The following is a 22,881-nucleotide window of genomic DNA, read 5'->3' on the forward strand; positions in this document are numbered from 1 at the left end:
CATACCATTGCAAAGTTATGCTTAATTTCATATAGACGCGCTAGATAAACATTAAGTTATGGTTTGTTGAGGTATTTCATTACTCAATTCATAAAACCACTTTGGTTTGTGGAGATTAGAAATTGAGGCAACAAACTCTATCCAATCCCACATATTTAGTTTTACACCTATGTGAATACATTGCTGCCAAAACCCCATAAAATGAATTAGTTTTCTCTGTTTTTCCATATTCACAAAGCCAGTTCTCTCAGTTCAATCTTTTGGAATTGTTATAATGTACAACAACAGAAATTCAAATTACATATTATATTGTTAAAAAAAGTCAAAAAATAGAGAGAGAGAGAGAGAGAGGGCTTGCTGGCAACTGGATAGTCGACAATCCAGTGGCTGACAAGCCTAATCGACCATCAATAAGGGTGGCCTCAACGGTGGTCGAAGTCGCTATCATGTGTCAGATTTTGTCCAATGAGAAAGAGAGAGAATAAGAAAAGGAGTAGACTGGCGAGGTGCGAAGCGATAGTCTCGCTATATATCAATGAACATTGTGTCTTGGCTTCACCTCGTGATGCGTGAAGTTACTCTGAACTTTAATTTTTTAGCCTCTCACTGCCACATCACCTGGCAATTTAGGATCGCTGTTGAGGACTCCCTAAGCCGAGAATAACCAAGTTGGACCCTATTTGCTGTCTCGGGCCTCTAGGATCGAGTCACAATCACATTCCATATAGGCTTATCAACCCTCCAATTGACGATAGGTACCCTATCGGCCACTGAACTGTTAACTAGACGCTAGGTTTGCAGTTTTGTGTTAGATTTGTAATTTCGTGAAACTAGCATCCATATCTGCAATTATTTTATAAAATACTATTATTTAAAAAAACATTCCTAGAGAGTTTTAGTAAAGACGGTTGCTACAATCTACAAAGTGAATCTGACCGCATCTATGAATAGTCTGTGCAGTAGTGTTGCTTCCTTTTCCTATCGTAGCATTGCTCACGGAAACATGATGCACGCGCGCTACCTGCATCAGCTCACCAATCATCAAGTCCAAGCGATCAGGGCCAAGCAACTTGCTTCTTCTTGTTTTTCCCTTTATTTGTTTCTTGATAGCACTACAAATATACATGCACACTAGAGAGATTGTTGAATGAAATCTCATCAAACACTAGAATCAACAGAGAGGAAGGAGGGACAAACCTTGCAAAATACATTATTTAGTTTACCCTATTTTCTTTCTTGAGCATACAACATACATTGGGTCAGTTCGTCCTGGATTAGGAGATATATCAACTGCCTGCAGAAATTAAAGAAAAAACATTTGATCATGGGATTGATTTGAACACATTAATTAAAGAGCACTATAAATATATACAGGGGTAGCTGGATTTTGATTCCAACGCACTACAAATGTCTAGAAGGCTATTAACTTGATAGGTAGAAACATGTTCACGCAAACAAAGGAGAAAATAGACAAAAGTATCATTTTTAGAATTCACCAAGGTTCTAAATAGCACCGCAATAGCAAAGCTATAGCCTTTTAGGAGGCCTAAAGTTATATATGATATTGTCAATTGCTGAACACCAATATTTGCTTAGTTGCGACTTTTTTACCGTCGCTAATATTTGACTGAGACAAATATTTAATATTTGCTTTAATTAATAATTGAACAATTGTATAATTGTTGAGTTGTTAGATTGTTTAATGTTGAATGAATATGAATACTGATTATAGCTATGAGTATGTTGATTGATTGAATGATTGTTAAGTAATGGACCAGGAGACATGTTTTCTTAGAGCCCTGAATATATGTTTGAGTCTTTGCGTTCATGAATTTTCCTTTCCATGTTTTTGTGCATACCTAATAGAAAATTTCATCTTTTTTTGTTAAAACTGCTAAATGAAATAACTGTCATTATATCCGTAGTAGTTTTTTATAGCTTCCAGTGGAGGCCTTATTAGCTTGCAATTAAAAACCTTGGAAGCCCTAGTTCTTCTTTATCTTTTTTAGGGAATGCACCAACTATTCAACAGTACATACCTGGGGAGGCTCAAAACCTCCAGCATAATGGAAGTAAGCTCCAACTATCCAAGCATGATCGGCATCACCACTTGATGTCCATATAGATATAGCTTTTGTCCAAAAGCACCGATTTGAAAAGCTATATCCAAAGTTAGAACTAGAATTTGAGATCCTTACCACCAAAATATGGTAATGCATGCTACGATATTCAAAAGTAGTTCTGGTCAATGGCACGTGTCATTCTGGACAGGATGTTACCTCATTATGGCAAGGCCGCTTGGCTTGAGTATTCGTCGCATCTCCTTAAAAACATCTATTGGTTTTGTCAGGTAATCTACACTAACCTAGTAGCAAATAAGTGCTACTATCAGATAATGTAAACAATCTTTGCGCTCCAATTCACAATGCTATTAAATTAATACTTCCTCAATTCCAAATTATAAGATGTTTTGACTTTTCTAGATACATTACTTTTGCTATGTATCTAGACATAGCCTATATCTAAGTGTATAGCAAAATCTATGCATCTAGAAAAGCCAAAACATCCTATAACTTATAATTTGGAATGGAGGGAGTATCACTTTGCACTACAACGTATAATCTCTTCTTTTAACAAGAATACAATATAGAGGACACAGTACCACATTGGTGATAACATCGAAACTGTTATCTTCGAAAGGAAGCTTTGGGTTCACATTGAGGTCTTGCACAACATACTCAGTGAATACCTATTGTCGTAAAAAAACAACAAAAAGCTATGTCAACATATAGGTTTAGCAAAGCAGCTCAAAGGAAGTACCACTTGCTGACTCATATTAGTTAAGGTGCATCGCTTATCTGTAATGATTTAAACTGATCTCAATGTAAAGTTACTGACTAAACTCCAACATTACTGCATATAAGATACGTGTTTGCAGTTTGTAAAATAAAAATAGATCCTAGAGCTCAGGTTAACATAAACGTTTGTAAGCCAAAACTATCATCAAAGGAAAAGTAACTGAGCAAATTGCACTTGTTGATAGTCCTACTCTCACATGTAGTCATAGGAAGACTGATCTGTTAGCAGGTTTTTGCTCTCCTTATCAGGAGCAACTAAGGATTAAGTCCCTGTTTGGCATCCAGGAGATTTGTGGATTTCTTAGACCTGGGTATTTGTAGCTCTACAAAATCTTTGATCTGGAGCTGTAGGCATGTTGAGTGCATTTGCATGACTCATTTCGTTTTTAATTTAGATTAAATATAGATATTTAAACTACTTTAATTTACATTACATACTATAGATTCACCATGTCGGAGCTATAGCTGTGCCAAATGAGGCCCTAACTTGCTGAAATAATTAAATAATCAATTACCAATCTACCATCTCTTACTCTCCAAAAATTATGTGGCTGCTATCCTGAAGCTATCCTGAAAAATTTAAGTGGAATAAATCGAGCACGACACCAAACTAGCCACTTGAGCTATTCAGAATGTTGATGAATACTTCTATAATGGGAAGCTATGAATGCATCACGTCTAATTTAGTCAGTACGTAATAGATAATACCGAGTTTCTTTTTAGTTCATCTTCATTCATACCCATCCCTACGATCTTCTCCTGTTTGTAACTGGGAGGATAGTGGCTCACCTGCATAATGTGGATACGGTACATAAGAAACTTCATAGTAGTGACACATAAGAACGGAAGTGGTGATTTCTTTCAAAAAAAAAAAAAGAACAGAAGTGGTGACTAGCAAAAATCCTACCCAGCTGCTGCACATGTCCAGAATGGCCACCCCAGGAGTATTACTTGGAGGAAGAACTTCAGAGTAGTAATCTGTGAGAGCTCGGATTGCTTCGTCGTCAATGTGAGTGACAAAACGTGGAACTGAGTAGAACAGAGTATCTGATGATCTGCAAGTAATCAAAATGTAAACCCCGTCTGCTCAAATTATGTCAAGATTGTTGTTAAGTACGCTAAAATCAATCTGCCAGTGCTGAATTATTCCATAGGTTACAAGGTCAGACATAGTGACTACTAGTGGCAGCAGCAAGGCCTGCTGGCTGATTGGCTGAAGAAGCTACTTACTCGTCGAAGCGGCTGAAGTCCTCAGGCTTGAAAGGGAACTCATCAGGCCACTCCACATTCTTCAGAATCTACAATAGATCTCCATTAACCAGGTCCGAGTACAAAAACCAGTACAGCTTTGTAGCAATATTTTCGAAAAAGGCAGCGCCTAAAAACCTGCTCCACTGGGGAAACCCCTTGCCTCGGCCTCGCTCCGGCAACGAAAGAGCGGGACGAGGTGCCGCCGGAGGCCATGCGAGTGACCTGGTCGATGAAGGTGGCGCCGAGGCCGAGGAAGACGCGCCGCGGCTGCGCGGCCCGCGGTGAGAGTGGCGCGTGGCGAGAGCGGGAGAAGGCGGCGCAGGCACGAAGCGCTGTAGGCTGCTGCGGCGGCGGCCTTGTCAGGCCGAGGAGGAGATGCGACCGTGGCGCGAGGGTGGCCATAGACTCCAGTAGAGACGACGCGGCCGTGGCGCGGTGCCGGTGGGTCGGTGAGTGAGTAGCGCGACGCGAGGCCACCGAGCGCCATGTACTCATGTGCGAGCGCCGCCCAAGGCCACGGGGTGTCGTGGCGCCATGCGCGTCGCAGGAGCGCAGACATATCTCGCATTGGGATTGGGTTCGTTGGTAGTTTGGTACGTTGCCCCTATTTCGCTGTCATGTGGGTCCAAGATTGCAGTGACGGTACGAGAAAGCTCCCTCTGCTGGGTACGTCAGTCGTCAGCCAAGTCAGTTTATGAGGTGAATTTCAAATCACTTTTTAAATTTCTTTCAAGCAAAGCAATAGCAGCTAATTTTGGAACACAGGACTAGGAGTGTTTTTGTTGTTTGACAAGACTGTAGGGCTAGGGTTCCAAAAACGGCACTGCTAGCGCTCAGATGTCCGAACGCCCGTGTCCGGATGCTCGACTGCACTCTGTTTTCCCACGCTCGTGCCAGCACACCCCACCTGCGCTTGCGTTTCGTGTGTCCAGACGGGGCTCGTGCGTGGAGACCGCTCACGCCCCCTCCGCTTCTCATGCGCATTGCAGCATGTGTAACACTCGATCTCCTTTCGCAACATCCAGATAAAACACTTGCAACATGCGTCCGAAACAGCTGAAAAACTTGCAACATACGTCTGAAACACTTGCAAAAATATTAGAAAAAACTTGAAACACGTGTGCAGCCATTGCAAAAATATGCTAACATCAAGATGAAATACTTGCAACCTACGTATAAAACACCTGAAACACTTGCATATATATATATATATATATATATATATATATATATATATATATGCAACATCCCGATCTAATTTTGCAACATACGTCTGAAATAGATAAAATATTTAGAACATACACTTGAAACATATGTGTGTAGTCATTGCAACATATGCAACATCTCGATCTACTTTTGCAACATCGATATAAAACGCTTGCAACATACATCTAAAACACTTGAAACATACGCTTGCAATATGCACTTTCAGCGCAATATCACCTTGCTGCTTGGATGAATGGAGGCTCATCGGTGCGAAGCTCAACGTCGGCGCGAAGGTTGGCAGCGGCGCATGGAGCTCGCCGGTGCGATAGCAGGTAGGCAACTCGCCGGCGGGGCGGCATCACTCGAAGCTCCTCCCCTTGCCTGCTTGTTGGAGCATCCATCGTGGAGGCTTGCCGGCTCAGTGGAGCTACCGCGGTGGGCGGATAGCACAGTGCGGGGAGGAGAAGGAAGTGGGACAAGTAGGAGGAGGTGGGCGGACGCCGGCGCGTGGCGGCGGGCATCGTTGCCGGAGGCGAGACCGCGAGGGAGGCCTCTGAGTGTGGGTCCGCACATGGGAGGTTGCGCAATTGAGACAGGGCCACGTGTGACATTTGCTACAGGCAAGTTGCTTGGGCCGGTCCGCAAACCCAGCAATCAAGCGTCCGGGCGACGGACGCCTTGACTGCAGCATTACCGTTCAAAAAAGGGCTTTGGAGAACTGAAAGGTGCAAATTAGAGTAAAATTTCAGATCGGCCACCCGAAGGATTAGTTCTAGTTGGATGTATATGGCACATGTCTCACGTTTCAGTTGTACAGTTAGTCGAACTAGGTACATCATTCTTCCACATGATTTCTTGACATTTCATCACGTCATCTCATTAAGATGTAAATCCTTTGCAAATGGCTGGTAAATTATGGAATTGTTTTATAAGTAAAGCATCAGATACGGTCATACGGACAGTGCCAACAGTAAATGAAAGGAATTTATGTCCAAAAGATCAATTGTTTAGAGTTTACAGGGTAACTGTTTTACAAAAGGAAGGCATCAGTTCAGAACGGCTAACAGAGGAACTGTCATAGTGAATTGAATTAAATTATTAAAATCCATAAATACCCACGCCGGACACGCCTTAGCTAAGCATACTAGAATCACATGAAGAAAAGTTATTTTAGTATCAACCCGTTAAATTCCATATCCTGTGGGATTACATAGACAACAAAATTGTCTTATATGTCGGTTACCTATTAATAATGAAATACTAACAGAGATAAGGAAGGGAGTGCAAGAACCTCACTTGATTTTTCAAGGCGTAGAGTGTGGCAATGCACATAAGCACATTCTACACAGGCACTGTGGCAGGTTCAGACTTCAGAAACTGAGCAGAGAACAACCTACAGAAACCTAAGTCGGATGAATCATATGAAAGAAAGAAAAAAAAAACACGTACCTTGATGTTGTGGAACCTTGCCTACATCCATCAGTGAAAGGCCTCAAGTCCAAATAACTTAGCATACATGACTATTTTATGGTCTTTCGGGAAGAAGGAAATTTGGAGCAGATTAGAGAAACTAAGAATAGAACACGCGCTGGCAAGTGGTAGCAGCCGGTAATATAGATGTTACTCTCTGTCAAATGCGGCAAAGAAAAACTAATCTGGCTCAGGCCAACCATTAAATCAGATAACAATCTGAATAAGCACAGTAGAGTGAACACAAGTGGCAATAGAAGAACGATAATCACGCTGAGTAAGTAGGCCCCACATCACAGTCCTGCTAGCAACTGCACAAGATTTTATTCTTAAATTATTTTTTTATGAACATTATCGTTCCTGCCCATTCCACCGCCACAGAAGCTCATCAAGCATCGGACGGCCTGTACTTGTAGACGTGGAAGCTGGCATGTGGGGCCACGGCGTCGAGGAAGATCCTGGTCGTCGCCTCCTGGGCCACCGCCGCCTGCTCCTTCTCCACGAGCGCCGCCGCGACCACGTCCCCGGCGGGGCTGCCTCCGGCCGCCACCATGGCAATGATGGCCGCCTGGACGGGGCCCAGCGTCGGGTTGTAGGCGGCGGACTCCAGGCAGCCACCGGCGTAGATCCTGCCGTCGCCGTCCGCCACCGCGAAGCCCGACGGACACTGGCTGTACGGCGCGTGCGCCGCCCGCGCGGCCGCCTCCGCGGCCTCCTTCAGGCGCGCGTCCAGGTCGCCGGGGGCGAAGCCATTGGCGACCGAGGTGACGACGGGATCGCCCAGGGCGTTGTCGTGCGCCTCGAGGACGAGGGGCACATTCTCGTCGAGGAGATCGTGGGGCCCGAAGGGGCGGAGGAGGAGGGACGCCACCGTGCGCCACTCGGGCGCGCAGCCCTGCTCGGCGTCGCTGGTCACGAGGATCTGGATGCCCGCCGCGCCGCGGATCTCCTGGAGGAACTGGCGGCAGTGGCCGCAGGGCATGTGGGAGACGGCGACGGCGCGCAGCGCGGACTCCCCCGCGGCGGCGGCGTTGGCCACGAGGAACTGCTCCGCGTGGACGGAGTGGCACAGCGGGAGGCCGCGGAACTCGAGGTTGACGCCGGCGTAGACGCGGCCGCTGGCGCCCAGCCCCACGGCGCCCACTTGGAAGTGCGAGATCGGGACGCGCGCGCGCTTCCTCGCGGACGGGACCAGAAGCGGCAGCAGGTCCTGGACGGTCGCCACGCCGGCGGCCGCCGCCTTGCGCTCGGCCTCCTCTGCGCTCATGACGAACCCCGTCAGCTCCAGCGCCGTGGCCGCGGCCTCCGGCTTTGGCGCCGCCTGCTCCTCCCTCATTGCTCAGATCCAACTCTAACTAGGCTGGCTACTAGTATATGATTCGCTGCTCCTAATCGCGTTAGTCTCCTCACTAGGAAGAAGGAAGCGCTTGGGTGTTTCCTTGAAGCTTGGAGGGGAGGGGGGGCAGGAACCAGGACCCAGGACCAGGAGGGAGGGAGGAGAAGAGAGAGGGGGGCCTCTACTGGCTGTGGTGCGGGGCTATTTATAAATGGAGTACGCTACGGGGACGCAGCAAGTGTCTCAGTTATTTCATTTTTGGATGGGTTTTCATTTTCTTCTCCTTTTTTCTTTAGTGTTTTTTGGAAACGAAAATGGTCACCGCAAAATTGCATTCGACGTGTCACATTGCAATCTGAAAACTTTGCCACGTTATGATATATGGTATAGAGTGTCTGGTGTGAGTTGGAAAATCTGAGACGGAACACAACATGCCACCATTTTTTTTTTGTTTAGATCTGAAGCCACCCATTTCTGAATTCTGACACAGCAACGAGATATATTACTAGACATATACTATACGTTAGAAGTTTTCTTAACTACTGAGCAGATTATCCTTACTGGCCAGATTTGACCAATAATGATGTGTTATCCTACGATCCAAATGATGGTCCACCCGCTACTTGTGACCCACGAGAAATGCACGGCTCTACTTCACGGCGTCGCTTTCGCGTCTCTTTCCTTGCGAATGAATGAATGTGCGGCTCTCGGGAGTGTGGATGGATGTTGATGGAGCGGTTTGGCGCGTCGTAGGAGCATTTATCATTGAGCTGAACGATCGATCGAGCCGGTAGTCTCAATTATGCACTTGTTAATGGTGTTTATTGGTGCCGTTCGGTTGCCTACCTCGTGTGCTTCACGTTCCGGTAATTAAAACTTATCAGCCTGCCTTATCAACTGTGGTGTAGTGTTTTTCTCTCACAATAAAACAGCTTCAGCTGTCTTATCATCCGCACAGCCGAACAGCTTGTAGATTAGATTTCTTTAGATGGTGTTCGGATCCGGTGACTAAAATTTAGGAGGTATGTCGGGAGGACGTTGCATGAGGTATTTGGATACTAATAAAAAAATAAATTACATAATCCGTCAGTACTCTACGAGACGAATTTTTAAGCCTAATTAATCTGTCATTAGCACATGTTTACTGTAGCGCCACATTGTCAAATCATGGACTAATTAGGTTTAAAAGATTCATCTCGTAAATTAGTCGCAAACTATGTAATTAATTTTATAATTAATCTATATTTAATACTCTATGTATGTGTCAAACTTCGATAGGACAGCGACTAAAATTTAAGAGGGACGACCAAACACCACCTTAAGTTATTGTTGCCGCAACGCAGGTCCTTCTATGACTTGTGAGAGAGGGGGTCGCCCGTAGAGAGATCAGATTTGAGACTCCACTCAAGCAGACAGATCCCATCGGCGCCGACTGCCGTGACTCGCCCAATAGTCGCGTGTGAGACCCGACCATTTTCTTCGCCGGAAAACGACGCCGTGACCGTGAGCGGCGAGACTGAGACGAGTCGGTGCCTGCCCTGCGTGCCGCACGGCTCTGGGTACCCAATGTGACCCAGCAACACGTACGAGGGAGGACTAGTGCTGCTCGCCTCGGTCGACAGCACGGAAAATAAGCGTGCTCGATCGCTTAGTGTAATCAAACAAGCGACAGCGACGGACGGGTTCCGTCTGAGAACGAACCAACGTCTGTGCGTGACGCCACGCTAGTGGGTTCAGCTTCAGCTTCAGCCGAGCGAGCGGCTTGAAGTGCTCCTAGTCAGCTGATGAGGGAGCTCTTGTGGTTGTGGCGCTCGTGCCTCGGCGGGGGAGTACGTGCATGTGCTTTCCAGCAAAAGGCGACGCGAAAAGGGACTCGTCGGCGCGCCTCCTCGACACGAAATGGAAAAAGCCGCCGGGGCGTGCATCGGACTCGCACTCAGCTGATGAGCTAGGTGGGGACTGGGGGAGAAAAGAAAAGGGCCCAATGCACCGTGCAGTGCATAGCGAGCGGGCACGCAGCGAGCGACATGTCCATTTGTGGCGTTCGGCCGTGGCCGTGCGCGAGGTTGCTTTGCTCCGGTGCGCAAAGGGCCGGGACGGACGGACGCAAAGCAAATAAAGCAATGCGCATGGCCAACGGCGCCGCCCCCATGTTGAGAGACGGTGGTTGCGTGCTGCCAGTGCCACCACGACTGCGTTCCATTTGTTAGGTGGCCTCTAGGTCGGCAGAGTGTGGTGCGCATAATAGGTTGGGACTACGTAGAAGATTCAAAGGCAGACGCAATGCCAATTCGAGCCGGACTTGGGGCGGTTGGTTGCTGCACACAGCTGTGCGACCTATACTTTGTTTGGATTGGAGTTGTGCTTGGCTCCTTTGTCCTTTCGTAGGAGTAGACATGAGCTGTGGCCTGCGGGCTCTGGGCTGTGGCTTGTCTGGACACTGGGCTCACAGGAGCTGATCCAAAAAAAAAAAAAAATAAATAAAAGGAAAGCATTTTCCTTGAAAGAAAAAGGAATTGACTTTGATAGCCATCGATAGTTGTTGGGTTCAACCGTCGTGTTCCATCATTTCTGAGAAATGGCCACTGAACTTGTGGGAAAAAGAAAGAAATAATAATGACAGAGGAAAGTGTGTGGAAGAGCAACTGTGACTTGTCTGGGCTCACAAGTCACAAGAGCTGAATAGAATAGCTGATGCTCCTTCACTCTACGGTCGTGCTGTGCGCCTGTGCCCGAGCAGTCTTCCTTTAAAAATTTTGTTTGAACGTGACTATATTACTTCCTAAAAACATTATATTGCGGTTTGTTCTAAGTCAAATACCATAAGTTTGTCAATAAAAATATTAGCATCTGCCGTATCAAATAGATAAAATGGTCGTAAATATTACTATCTTTATATATTTACCTACACTCATGATTATTTAACTTAAGACAACTTAAGATTCTTTATATTTTATATGATGGAAATAGTATTAATGTATTACCATACAGTGAGATCAACATTGGGCAAAGTGAATAATGGGTTCTCACTTGAAGCAAACTCTTTAGTAGCTCAAAAAACCTTTCCCTTGAAAAGAAAACATAATTGATTATCATAGCTATCAGTAGTTGTTGTGGTAAAGTTCAATCATTTCTAAGAAATGGCCACTAAAACGGCGAGAAAAAAGGGAATAATGGTACAGAGAAAAGTGTGTGTGGAAGAGCAACTTGAGGTTTAAACATAACTAGGACATGTTGGCCATCATTTAATCAGCTATGTTAGCAATAATTAGACACAAGGATGGTCATCGATTTCATTCTTTCATCTCAATATTGCCTATGTATTAGTCTGTGATTCATTTCCTAGATCTTGGTCATAGACTGAACTTTGCAGAGTTCGTAGCAACTCTAGTTTTATCTGTAGGCCTGCATTATTTTCTCACTTAAAATGATTAAAAAGGTCCACATGCAACATATCTTTTTGCTAATTCACGTTTCACCATACTGTTAGCTTCTTGAGGATACATTGCCAGATTGGTACTAAACTGTATGTTTGGTAAATTGACAATTCGAGAAGCATGGCAATCTCGTTTCTCAAATTTTAAAATGAAAAGATATTACTTTCAGTGGCAAGCTCAATGCTAACAACTATGCCCATATTATTTTGTGGTGTGTAGGACATTCCTATGTTGATTTTCAATATCACTAATGCTTCCACCGATCTACCTGTATAAATAGCAGTGCGGCTGCGTCGTGCCCGTGCGACAGCTTCTGTTTTGATTAGAGAACGCATTCCTATGCTTCCACAAGAAAATCCCTTAACCGGAATTAGTCACCACAGGATCCGACTATGGTGTGATGAAGCCCCGAATATGATGGTAGAATTGTTTATCATAGACACCGATCTCTATTTGGTGGGCTTTCAGCGTTGCATTGTGATTGGCGAAGAAGAGCACTGGAGCACATTGTTTGTGTTTACAACGTTGCTTAAGCCAATGAAGATGGTATAGGATCAGCTCATTCAAAAAGGGTAAGACATACACTTATTCGTTTTTATTTTTTGCTATATATTATATGACTTGTCTATCAATTATTCTAACGGTGAATTGTGCAATGATTTTCCTAGGCCGGAAGCCATGGTTGACATGTTTTATATCCTGGCACATTTTGAAGATCATGTGAAAATCGAGATAGATAGCAATGACATCACAAAGGTGATAGAATTGGGTCAGAAGACAAAAGAATCTCTGAGATCGGCAATAACCAGTGCTATTCTGTTATTTTGTGAAGCCTTAATGTTGAGATCAATTTGCATGTCATTCTCTTGGATGGTATAGCATGCCAAGGAGGGGTGCCTCTATAGATAGTTCGAAGATAAATCTATATATGTCCTATAATATTCTAATTTTCCATAGTGATAATATCTAGTAGCTTCATGCCTCTAGCATCACGAGAAGTGTACAAGCTTCTAGAAGTTTTCAATGTAATCTTCAACACTTCGAAAACCTTTTTTTTTTTTGAAAACCTATGTAATCTTAAACACTTCCCCTCAATGCAAACTTCCTTCTATTGTAGTCTTGTAGACTATGCCGAGCGCCTCTTTTCAAACTTGGCATTATTATTGAGTCCTTTCGTGAGTGTATCGACAATTTGCTTATCTATCTTTGTGGGCACCATTTCAATCTCTCCCTTAAGAACCTTTTCTCTTATGTAGTGGTAGTGAACTTCTATATGCTTGGTCCTTGCATGGAAGACGGGATTTTCTACCAGACGCATACAAGGGGGTGTTTGGTTCCACCTCCTAAAGTTTAGTCCCTATCACATCGAATGTTTGGTTACTAATTAGGATTATTAAACATAGATTAACTACAAAACTAATTGCACCGATGGAGGCTAATTTACGAGACGACTCTATTAAGCCTAATTAGTCTATGATTTGATAATATGGTGCTATAGTAAACATGTGCTAATGATGGATTAATTAGGTTTAATAGATTCGTCTCGCGAATTAGCGTCCATCTGTGTAATTAGTTTTATAATTAGCTCAAGTTTAGTCCTTATTAGCATTCAAACATTTGATTTGACAAGGACTAAACTTTAGTTCCTAAATCCAAACACCCCTAAGTTGTCACAGAAAATCTTTACTTGATAATCTGATGGTTGATGAAGGTCTTCCATTAATTGCTTGCGCCAACTACTCTCTTGTGCTGTCATCGATACTCTGCTTCAGTACTGGATAGTGCCATTGTACACCATGATATGGCGCCTGATCCAAGATCGAAGAAGTATCCTGTGGTCGACCATCTCGTGCCACATCCCCAGCATAATCGACACCACAATATCCATTCACTTGATAGTGTTGGCTGTCCTTAATACATAAATTTAACCGCCAAATCCCACATAAAATCCTCCCATATAAACGCCAAACTTAGTATTAGGGTTTATAACTAACAAATTCCATAAGTTTTTGTGATTGTTCATTTACAGGAGGACATATCGGGATAATATAGAAACAGTTCTCAAAATGCCCATTCAGATAAAGCGTAATGCAGACCCGACATGAGCCCAAGGGGAGAAGGCCCACTTACTAGGCAAAATACGGCCCAGTTAGGTGGAGAACAAGCCCATAAACCAAAGCAAAACACCTCAACTCTACACCAAACCCCGAGGTCCAAATAAAGAAGCCCAGGAGGCAGCTACCCGTGAAAACTGAGCCTGAATGGGCCCAATACGGGGGGGGCGGCCGCCCCAAGGGTGCGGCCGCACCTTTTTGAGCCCAAAATAGCCCATTTTTCGTGGGAGGGCAGATACCGCCTTACCTAGGTCGGTTGCGGGGGTTTGGGCCAAGTTCATTGCATCTTGACATCGGTTTGGCGTCTTTATGAGGGGATCAAGAGAATATTTCATGGAACATCCCCTCCTCTCCACCTATAAAAGGATATCTCTCTCTCCTCATTCCACACACATCACAAGGACTCTCCTCTCTACCATTTTCCAAGATGTAAAAGTAGCTTTGCATAGTTGAGAGTTAGGGAGAGATGCTCAAGTTCCGGAGGAGTCCTCGGAGGTTCGGTATAATTTTGTATCGCTCCATTGTAAGACTCAAGTATCAATATATTTACCTTCTCTATTTACTGAAATATCTTTCATGGTTATCTAGTTCACGCCTTAGTGGTTTAGCTAAGCATGGTTAGTATAGTGGTTCTACACCTTAGCATGGGATCTCCGCTCGGGCGAGTGCTCTAGTTATAGTACCTGACTAGAGTAGTAATCGATAGTTTAAACGTGGTGTCTAGACTATAGGTTACCTGAGTTTGCGCCCAACCCCACGGATAATTGTGGTAGCCCCGGAGGTGACAGCTCCAACCAGACCTTTGTAGTCCACCATATTCGGGTTGGCGTTTTCGTAGATCTTTTAGCAACCTTCCCCCGACCATGTGTTCTCACCCCCTTTGAGGGTCGGAAAGGTACTACTGCTCCAAAGTGCTATAGTGTGATCGCTATGCTTTACCCTTTGCTTAGTTAATCCCTATGGTCTGCTCTAGAATAGAACCACATCAATAGAGAAGTATAAAAGAATCTTGTAATCTCCCGTTGTCCTCCCAGCTTAGCTTAGCTGCTCTTTTATCGTACCATGGAGTTCTCCTGTGTGTGTCGCTATACAAACACTCCTATCTTATCACTTACCCCACATTAATCTAGTCGATATACTAGTTAGCGGATACATGATGGTTAACTATCAAGCTCTTTAACCATTGTTTCCCCGTGGATAAATATGATACCCTAGAATACTCCTGGGTGAAAGCTACAACGGTATCCGTGCACTTGCGGATTTCTCTATTTGCGTTAACAAATACCAACAAGCTTTCTAGCGCCGTTGCCGGGGATACAAACCTGGTAGCGTCATTAAGAAATGTCAATAGATAGCCCCCTATCTTTTTATATAGGATGCCAAAGTTGATGGTGCCCTTGACATACCTTAGTATCTGCTTAACTGCATCAAGGTGAGGCTTCTTTGGATTGCTCATGTATCTCCTGACGACATCAACTGAGTAGGCTATACTAGTGTCTTCGAAGCAACCGCAGTAGCACGAATATCACCGGTTCCATGTATCCCTAAACTCGCTAGCCTCCACAGCGAAGCAGTCATCCTCGTCTACTTCCTCTCCTTCTTGTAAACGTAACCCCCTTTCTGTTTCCACCAGCCTCTTCTTCTGCACCCTCTCCTCCACGACAAGTGCCGCTTGCATGGGGCTCATGCCAGTCTCCATCGACGCCGTTCGCCGGCGCGCTGACAACGAATGATCAATCGGCTAGGGTGGTCGTTCCCGTTGATAGATGCATGTCGTGTTCGTGTGGCGGGCTACTTACTTCGGCTTTATTTGCCCCACCCCAGGCCCCGACTAGGCCCAGGCCCAACCTTTTAATTTTCCGTGTTCAATTAATGTCCAGTCCGTCCCGATCCCGACTCGGGCTAAGCTAACGATCGAATTTAACTTAAGACAACTGAAGATTATTTATAATTTGTGATGGAAATACTATAATGTATTACGATAGAGTGATATCAATATTGGACAAAGTGAATAATGGGTTCTCACTGGAAGCAAACTTTAGTAGCTCAAAAAGCCTTTCCCTTGAAAAAAAACATAATTGATTGTCATAGCTATCCATAGTTGTTGGGGTAAAGTTCAATCATTTCTAAGAAATTGCCACTAAACCGGCGAGAAAAAAAGGGAATCATGATACTGAGAAAAGTGTGTGTGGAAGAGCAACTTGAGGTTTAACATAATACTGAACAATAACTAGTATAGTGCCCGTGCTAACGCCACGACGGCATTTCAGAGACGTACATTAAAATAACAAAACGACGATGTTTCTTAAAACCAACTGTATCAGTTAACAAGGAGAACTACACAATCAAGTAACATATACTTTGCCCATTCTTAAAACCGCCGTCGCTTTCTTCTTGACAAACTTCCGTTTTGATTCAGGTTTAGCTTGAGACCGGCACCACCTTGACTTAGATGTCTTCAAACAGTCACCACTCTTCATAAACCAACAAGTAACAAAAGTCATCACAATATAGTGTTTTATAAAGTAGAAATTAATTTAAATGACAGAGAGCACTCATAAAATTTCCACCAGCTATAAATCTATTTGCTAGCAGTTTATATTTCTGAAGCATACCTTAATGTTAAACCCAGCTTTAGCACTAGTTTCAATAAACATGACGCCAGGGTCATTCGCCTTGCCTTCCCCTTCCTCTTTCGAGACTTGTTGTTCCATGAGATGCAACAGAATTCAACAAGAAGATAGGAGTGACACATTGAGATTCCAGTTCTAGTGACAAAAACAAGCAACAAAAAAAAAGAACACGCTCATACAAATTGAGTAAACATATATAGCAAATGCTAAGTTAATCTAGGATTAAAGAAAGCAAAGCTTCGAGCATTTTGCTAAATGCCAACCCAAGATATGTGTTTCAGAAGAACGCTCTAAATGCCTCACTGAGATTAAGCCATGGATCCAGGTCCCACTTGATATACTCAACAACCAGCACATGGGATTGTTCTGAATCGCAAAGGGTGATATCCACCTAAAAATTCCTAGGAAATGCAATCCAAATATTTGAATTGAAATCCAATCGAATTGAAAAAATGTGTTAGTGATGTTCTTCAAATAGAAAAGCAAAGAACTGAAACAAACACAACATAAATCGAAGTACCTGATATTTTGATTTTCTGAATTCCTTAAGACAAACCAAATTCCATGAGATGTCAGATGGGAATAACCTGTTAAGCCCTTTCTTGCAGCAGCAACATGATGTACCAGCCACAAATTAGCCAAAGAAACTATAAATCTGAGCCATATAGTGCAAATATGATAGATTAAAAAAAGAAAAGAAAAAGAAAGGCGAGTTCCTCTGCAGCTAGCTAGTGCAACATCAACTTATGCTAGTGCGTTAATGGTTCCAAACAATTTCTAAATCCCTGCACTCATGAACCTAGAGTAACAATATAGAAGTCAGAGGATCTTCCCTTCCTGTTATGTTTGTAGCATGATACATTAGTTTTTCTCATTCCAAATTAAGAATATCATTTCCACTTCACTTTCAAAAAACAAAAGATCAGTTCCAATTCAGTGGTTCAGCTAGTACAACATATACATGCATCCATGATCTCTGTTTGGAGTCAAACAAAAAACAGCCTGCAGAAATATATTTATGCAGCCGTATGGCAAACAGTGGGCAACAATCACCAAAAGGATAATACATCAAGCAATTGTCAGTAATTCATCAAGAAACCTATAGTCTACCTTTGCATTATCCAGTACCCACAAATTCACAAAAGAAACCTAAAACTACAAATGATGAAGATTTAATACGAAGAAAAAATAACTTACTGATGAAAGGATCACCATAATACTTCCCATGGCCTCATCTAGCCCACAAAAAATTGATTCAGATTGACCACCTAAAATCAGAACCATTTATCTAATTAAGTAATTAAAATAATTGCAAGGTACATATAAAAAAGCACTAAAAAGATCACTTATTCCTTCTAAATCCACTTAACAAACACTTCCAAAATCTGAAGTTCACTTAAAAATTAACTCAGCCAAGTATTAACACCTAAGTCCAAAACAATTATCAAACAGTTAGTAGTAACTGGATTTTTTTTTGTGTCAAGATCATGGACTCAATGAATAAGTCAGTACATGAGTAATCCCTATTTGATCATGTGGTTCATATGTGTCTACTTCTCAACAAGCTTGTCTGCTACGCCAAATATTTGAATCAAGCATGGGTGATAATGGGACTTGGAACTGGTGTCAGTTTAGGCAGAGAAATACTTACAATGCCACTAAAACTGATAGCAATAGAAGTTTGATTCTCCTGAAAAAATCAAGGCATCGGCCTGTACCTGTTGATGCGTGCCTGACATGGTATTTTCAAGTGCGAAATAGCAAAATTATAATAGACTATTGCAGCAAAATTGTAGAGTGAAATAGCAAAGTACCATGTGCCATGCCACGCCTGTAGTGCCCTACAGAGCGGTTTGATGTCCACCGGCCTGACGCTGCCTGATGACGAACCCTGGCGCCCTGCAGAGCGCAATCGTAGACCAAAATGATCTAGAGAGCACCAAACTGAAAACCACTTCTGCAGCATCATCAACTCCTCACCTGCATTTCCCTCTTCGAAAGCACCTTGCCGGCAGGTCACAAGCTTCTAGCGTGGAGGTTCACGCCGGCAATGAACCATCCCATGTGCCCTGCAAAAGAATCAAAAGTTTATGAATTTGGGGGGCAGAGAAATAAGTAGGAGTTGGGCCTGGCGGCGTGTAGTCAGGGTAGAGATGTACCGCGAGGAGGAGAGGAGGGGGTAAGCGCACGGGACTTCAGGCATAGCTCTGGCCCCGGCAGGAGATGGAGGAGGCAGAGGTTCGCCGCCATGGCCGTCATCCCTAGGTAGCGGGATCCAGCTTCTCGATCCTCGCGCATTCCACGGCAGTGCAGGCAGCCTCGTCATCCACGCAGATCGCCGCCGTCGCCATCCCTAGGCAGCGGGATCCAGACGTGCAAGGTGGAGCCAGCAGCATCGACGGAGGCAGCCCGAGTGCCCGACGTTTCTTTTTTTCGGAAGAGAAGAAAATTGGACGCGGGGATCGGAATTGAACCCTGGCCGCTCAAGCGTCGCGCGGTGCGGGTGCGTGAGAAGCTTGGCATCACACGTCGAACCCCGATGGAGTGCAGACACACTGAACATGAGCCGTCGGATTTGGATGAGTAATGAAAGAGAATGGCTAAGAGATAATCTGGTGCATTCGTTTTGATGGTGTTATATTTTCTGGGTGCATTCATGGATATGGATATAGCATAGGTCATGACTGTGGAGCAGGCATTTGTTGTGTGGCTGTAGATTTATTCTAATTGGTGTATTATAGGGTGGAGTAGATTAAAATAGCGATCTTATCTGCTTTTTCTTCCAAAAGAGGAAAAATCTTTTGATCTAAATCATGGGACACACAAAAGCCACCTTAGAAGGGGCATCCAAATCCTATCTTTGGCCTGAACCGCTTTGGTTCGTAGTGTCTGTTAGATAATATATACTAGACATACTGATGATCAATAAAAACAAAGTAACTAAAAAAGTTTATAGTGCTATACTTTGAGTTTGAGGTGGGATCGTACTCACGGCATCGGCGGCGCATTCCCACTAGCTGATATAGTGGATATCGATGTAGTTGTTCACGCTCGAAACAATGGAGAGGAAGCTGTACAATTGTTCCATCTGCCTTATGCCAAATACCGGAACACAAGGAAATAGTTGTACAACAACGGTCGCGCGAAGATATGCTCCCCTAAAAACCTGATCATCCATCACTCAAGCATGTTCTCAGCCTGCTCTCTCATGTTACTTGTACGTGCAAAAGCTATGGAATGAGCACCATCAATTTGCCCAAGTGACAAACCTAGCCTCTCCTCTCGGCTCAGGTAGGTGTGCGTGTGTGTGACATGTCTTTCGTCTCAACCTCACAACACGTGCACATAATAGCCACATATTTAAAATGAGTTAACATTAGTCAAAATCCTACATGTTATTAAATCTTTATTGTACCGAGCATTTAACATGAGTCTTATGATTTATTTGATGTTAATTAAATAAAAGTAGTTCAAGTACAATTAAAATTCAACGGTGTCATGAACGTGAGCTTGCTTGAGTTCTAGCTCTAGCACTAGGACTTCGGGATGCCCTCTTAAATTCTCCTGGCTCATGCCCTCCTCTCTAGGCTCTATCTCACGGTCTAAATTTTAGACCACTTTAACCCTTCAGGTTTTAAACAAGAGGTTAAAGTGGTATCTACAGTTTAGACCATTTCTTAAAACTTTAGACCATACGAGTAAGCTAAAGTGGTATAAAATTTTAGTTTTCAATTTGAGTCAACTTAGGTCTTGTTTAGTTGGTGATTTTTTTTGGGAAATGATACTGTAGCACTTTCATTGTTATTTGGCAATTAGTGTCCAATCATAGTCTAATTAGGCTTAAAAGATTCGTCTCGTGAATTTCGTCTAAACTGTGTAATTAGTTTTATTTTTTATTTATATTTAATGCTTCATGCATGCGTCCAAATATTCGGTGTGACGGGAAATCTTAAAAAAATTTGAGAACTAAACACTACCTTATTAAACTTTAGACCTGAGAACCCAAACAGACCTATGGTTTTATATAATTTCATTTCAGTTGCCTGCATGCGTCAGTATGATGAGTGATAACATAGGCCTTGTTTAGTTTAAAAAAAAATTTCCAAAAAGTGCTACAGTATCCATTACATCGAATCTTACGATACATGCATAGAGCATTAAATGTAGATAAAAAAAACTAATTGCACAGTTTAGTTGGAAATCGCGAGACGAACATTTTAAGCCTAATTAGTCCATAATTAAATACTAATTACCAAATAAAAATAAAAGTGCTATAGTAGCTAAATTTCTAAATTTTACCCAACTAACCACCGCCATTGTCATTTAGGCCTTCTCCAACGCTCCAGGCTATATATATGCTTGGTCAGGCCAGATATTCTCAGACAAAAAAAGCTACCGAGTTAATATCCTCGCAGACCATTAGTGTAGCTTGCAGAGGAGCCCGTTGCCCCAACTCACACGAGGGAGAATTATGTATTTGACATCGAAACAAATCAGTCTTTCGTGTTTGGTATCAAAAAATTTAAACTTTCTTATTTGGCACCAAGTTAAAATTAACAACATCAAGTGACTGGTAAAATAACGTGAATGCTTTTCTTCGTAGCAGAAATACATGATGCCAAATATATTTATTAAAAAACTAAATTTAAATATCTATGCAATGATCGATCAGAGGCGGCCTAACCACTGACTGCAAGAGATCGATCAGAAAATCACAGAATTGCAGACACTGCTACACCAAACGGACAGATCAAGCACGCTAGCTGACTGGAGCGCACGCAGGACACAAGAGGCCGGCTTGGGTCTGCTCGAGCACGGCACCGAACTGAGCACGCAGACGCACGAGAAAAAGCACGACGAGCACCGATCGGTCGGGCACCTGGGCAAAGGGCAAGCACCGCTCAGGTGAGCGTGCACGGCGCCTGAGCGCACGTCGCTGGTAGTGCTGCCGCTAAGGCTGCTGAGCCGCTGCTCCCAAACGAAGCACGAGCGGACGAACGTCAGCGCCAAAACAGAAACAGGGCATCCACAAGAATCAAAGAAATCCGTCCAAAAACTCCATGATTCAATCCCAAATTTCGCTCAGATGAAATTCAACTTGCTAGAAACCTATCCCCAAGAAATCATCGCCTGGGATTGACCCAAACTCTGGGAAATTCAGATCGTAGCCAAGAACGAAAATAGGGAAAAAAACGAACAGATCGTAGCCGGGGGGAGGAGAAGGGAGACGCGCAGCCTCGCCGCCGGGATCCGCCTTGCCGCTGGGAAGAGTCTTCGCCGGCAGCCAATGGTCCGGGCAGACCCGCCGCCGCCCCTAGAGCACCCGCCATGAACTGGGGCTCGAGCCGGGGGGAGGAGAAGGGCGACGCGCTGCCTCGCCGCCGGGAGCCGCCTTGCCGCCGGGAAGACGCCGCCGGCAGCAGCCCTAACCCTAGGCTGCGAATCAGGACGGAAAAGTGTAGGAGGCCGACGCGTTTTGCTTTCGGTGCCTGTTCGTGCGATTCATGAAGGAGGGGCAGTGCTGTCACACCGAAAAAAAAACTGTAAAAAGTTTAAATTTTTAAATGCTAAATACGAAAAACTGATTTGTTTAATGTCAAATACATAATTCTCTCCTTACACAATGCGGAAGCACCCACCGGAGAGTGCGCTGTGGGTAAAAGCAAAGTCCCTAGAGATAGAGATTTGAACAGACAAAGCTGACGGATGAAAGCAAAAGCATATGGACCTGTGAAGAGAGACAAATACAGGACCATGGGAAGCAAATTTGGCTAGTATATAGCCTGCGGTGGAGAGATACTGGTTTCCCTACTCTGTGCCGACGTGTGAACGAACCTTTTTCCTCAGGCTAACATTCATATACGCCCGCGTTGCTGATTCCCTTAGCAATTCTCACCCAATTGAAATTCCGAACAAAAGAATCCTCCTGTTACAGCAAAGGTTAGCGCAAGGTTTTCTCTTTTCTTTTGAGAGGAATGGTTAGAGCAAGTTGGTTACGAGAATTGGAAACGAACGTATAGAGGAAACTATCCTCGCTCAGAAAAGGTGAATTCCGAAGGCTGTGTTGGACTCGAGACCTGCAGCCGCGCAGTGCAGACATCGCGCGGAGGAGGTATGCACAGACATAAAGAGGGGCAGCACGAGACGTGACTCGCGGGTACTTCACGTCTGGCTGACGCGACGCCACACTCTGGCCGCTGGTTGATTTTTTTGCCGGGTTTGGATTGGCGGGTGCTGATTTACTGTGAGAGAAAAATATTATTGGCTGATTGGTTTGGGCTGGCTGAAACCAACAAGCGAACAGGCTGACTGTCACTCAGAGCCAGTTTAGTTCCACTTCATTTTGCCAATTTTTTCAAGATTCCCCGTCACATCGAATCTTTGGATGCATGCATGAAGCATTAAATATAAATAAAAAATAAAATTAATTACACAGTTTAGACGAAATCCACGAGACAAATCTTTTAAGCCTAATTAGACTATAATTGAACACTAATTACCAAATAACAACGAAAATACTAAAGTAGTATTTCGCCAAAAAATTTGCCAACCAAGGCCTTGTTTAGATGACCCCCC

General features: G+C 43.9%; 1 protein-coding gene, 1 long non-coding RNA gene and 1 pseudogene across 9 annotated transcripts; all 3 read right to left on the minus strand.

The window, feature by feature from the left end:
• Nucleotides 1-330: 330 nt before the first annotated feature.
• Nucleotides 331-4,596, minus strand: LOC136456450 (uncharacterized; annotated as a pseudogene).
• A 2,443-nt stretch (nt 4,597-7,039) lies between these two features.
• On the minus strand, nt 7,040-8,291 carry LOC136456451 (cytidine deaminase 1-like). Its single transcript, XM_066456329.1, has one exon. It carries the CDS (start codon nt 8,119-8,121, stop codon nt 7,174-7,176), a length of 948 nt encoding a protein of 315 aa, XP_066312426.1. The 5' UTR covers nt 8,122-8,291; the 3' UTR covers nt 7,040-7,173.
• A 7,576-nt stretch (nt 8,292-15,867) lies between these two features.
• On the minus strand, nt 15,868-22,185 carry LOC136458859 (uncharacterized). Of its 8 annotated transcripts, none has more exons than XR_010760068.1 (9): nt 21,926-22,185; nt 19,298-21,846; nt 18,465-18,860; nt 18,286-18,374; nt 18,120-18,204; nt 17,957-18,037; nt 16,826-17,573; nt 16,288-16,706; nt 15,868-16,146 (listed from the first exon to the last, which is right to left on the minus strand). It is a non-coding gene; the product is annotated as an uncharacterized lncRNA (long non-coding RNA). The 8 variants fall into 8 exon arrangements; XR_010760067.1 differs by having other exon boundaries at nt 19,294-21,846; XR_010760065.1 differs by having other exon boundaries at nt 16,826-16,902; nt 17,503-17,573; nt 18,465-21,846.
• Between the last annotated feature and the right edge of the window lie 696 nt (nt 22,186-22,881).

This window comes from Miscanthus floridulus, chromosome 6, assembly GCF_019320115.1.
Source record: "Miscanthus floridulus cultivar M001 chromosome 6, ASM1932011v1, whole genome shotgun sequence".
Taxonomy (NCBI): Eukaryota; Viridiplantae; Streptophyta; class Magnoliopsida; order Poales; family Poaceae; genus Miscanthus; species Miscanthus floridulus.

What these genes read in the sequence shown, in the direction of transcription:
- LOC136456451 (XM_066456329.1), bottom strand. Translation starts at nt 8,121, where the DNA reads ATGAGGGAGGAGCAGGCGGCGCCAAAGCCGGAGGCCGCGGCCACGGCG.